At 66.6% G+C, this 1,406-nt stretch overlaps 1 protein-coding gene across 1 annotated transcript; it reads left to right on the top strand.

Moving 5' to 3' along the window:
* Positions 1-219: 219 nt before the first annotated feature.
* On the top strand, positions 220-378 carry SMIM38 (small integral membrane protein 38; the record flags this gene model as incomplete). The annotated part of the gene is made up of 1 exon (XM_081099625.1): positions 220-378. One exon carries the CDS (start codon positions 220-222, stop codon positions 376-378), a length of 159 nt encoding a protein of 52 aa, XP_080955751.1.
* Between the last annotated feature and the right edge of the window lie 1,028 nt (positions 379-1,406).

Genomic DNA, 1,406 nt, shown 5'->3' on the forward strand with positions numbered 1-1,406 from the left:
CGCCGTCCCCGATCCGTCCTCTCACATGCCAGGGAGGCCCCGGACTGGAGTCTGGCCTGCTCGGGGGCTGTGGAGGGGACAGGGCTGGCCCTGGGTGTGGGCGTGGCCGAGGAGACGCCCAGCTGTCCTGAGCTCCTGGCCCAGGCCCCTGGCCGCAGGGTGGGCACTTGGGAGAGCCCTGCCTGGAACTCAGGGCCCGTGGGGCCGCCCGCCCTCGGCATGGCCTCCTGGTTTGGTGGGAGCGCGGGCCCCGATCCCCTCATGGTCCTGCTGGTGATTATCTTGCTGGCGCGCTTCATTCTGTGGTCCTGCCTCGGGAGGTACATTGATTACAGGCTGGCCCGGCGGCGGCAGCCCCCCAAACCCAAGGAGGACTAGGGCCTCTCCGGACGCCAGGCACGTCCCCTCCGGAGGGCACTGTCCCTGAGATGCCAGACCCTGAGTCTGAGGGTGGTGGGGCCGGAGTCATGGAGCAGGGCCGGCGAAGGACCCTGGTGCCCCACCCGCCAGCAGAGATGGACGATGGCCCACCTGGACTGACCAGGGCTGTCCTGGTCACGTCCTACATCCCACACTGGGGACAGGGGGGCCTCCACTGCCTGCCTGTCACTGCCTGGGGCCCCCTGTCGGGGTGAGTGATCTGGGCGTAGGTCTCGCTTTAAGACTTTCTGCGCTTCCAATTCTTTATAAACGTGTTTGCAGAAGGAGGTGGGGGTGAGCCAGAGAGGTGGGTGGGGGGACACAAGAACAGATGTGACCACATCACGGCCAGCCTGCCACCAAGAGTCTCCCCCTGTCTCAGTCACCCCCTGCCGCCCAGAGGGATGAGTAAGTGCAGGCAGCTGCCTCGGTTTCCCCCAGAGCAGACCCCTGGGAAGAGGTTTACTTGGGGCAGGAGAGCCTGGCGGTGCGGGGGCTGGCGACGAAGCCGCGAGGCTGGCAGGAAGGGAAGTGGGGGGCAGAGGAGGGTCAAGACTGATCTTCAAGGACAAACCTCGCTGTGCCCGTCCCTCCCACGTCCTACGGGATGCCCGGCGACCTGCAGCAGAAACTGGCACCTTTGCCACACTGCTACCGCCCTGGGCTCTGGGAGGGGAGCTCCCTGGTGGACGTGCCCTGTGTCCCCGGGGCCTGGGACCACGTCAGTCTAACAAAGGGACTCACGACGGGGACTCTGGGCCGTGCGGTGTCTGCTGTACACCGGGGGCCGGGAGAGCTGGAGACAGAGGCCCGACACGTCCAAGAAATGGAGCCCGATGAAAACCCAGGGCACTGAGGCTTGGGGGCTCCCTGGTGGCGATGCTCCGTGCGCATTGCCGGGAGGAGCCGACGTCACCGGCGACCACTGGTACAGCTGGCCCCGAACGGCGTCCTCGCTGCAATAAACCACACCGTGAGCACGCCAG

Source organism: Myotis nattereri, assembly GCF_964212035.1.
Source record: "Myotis nattereri genome assembly, chromosome: 9".
In the NCBI taxonomy this organism is placed as follows: Eukaryota; Metazoa; Chordata; class Mammalia; order Chiroptera; family Vespertilionidae; genus Myotis; species Myotis nattereri.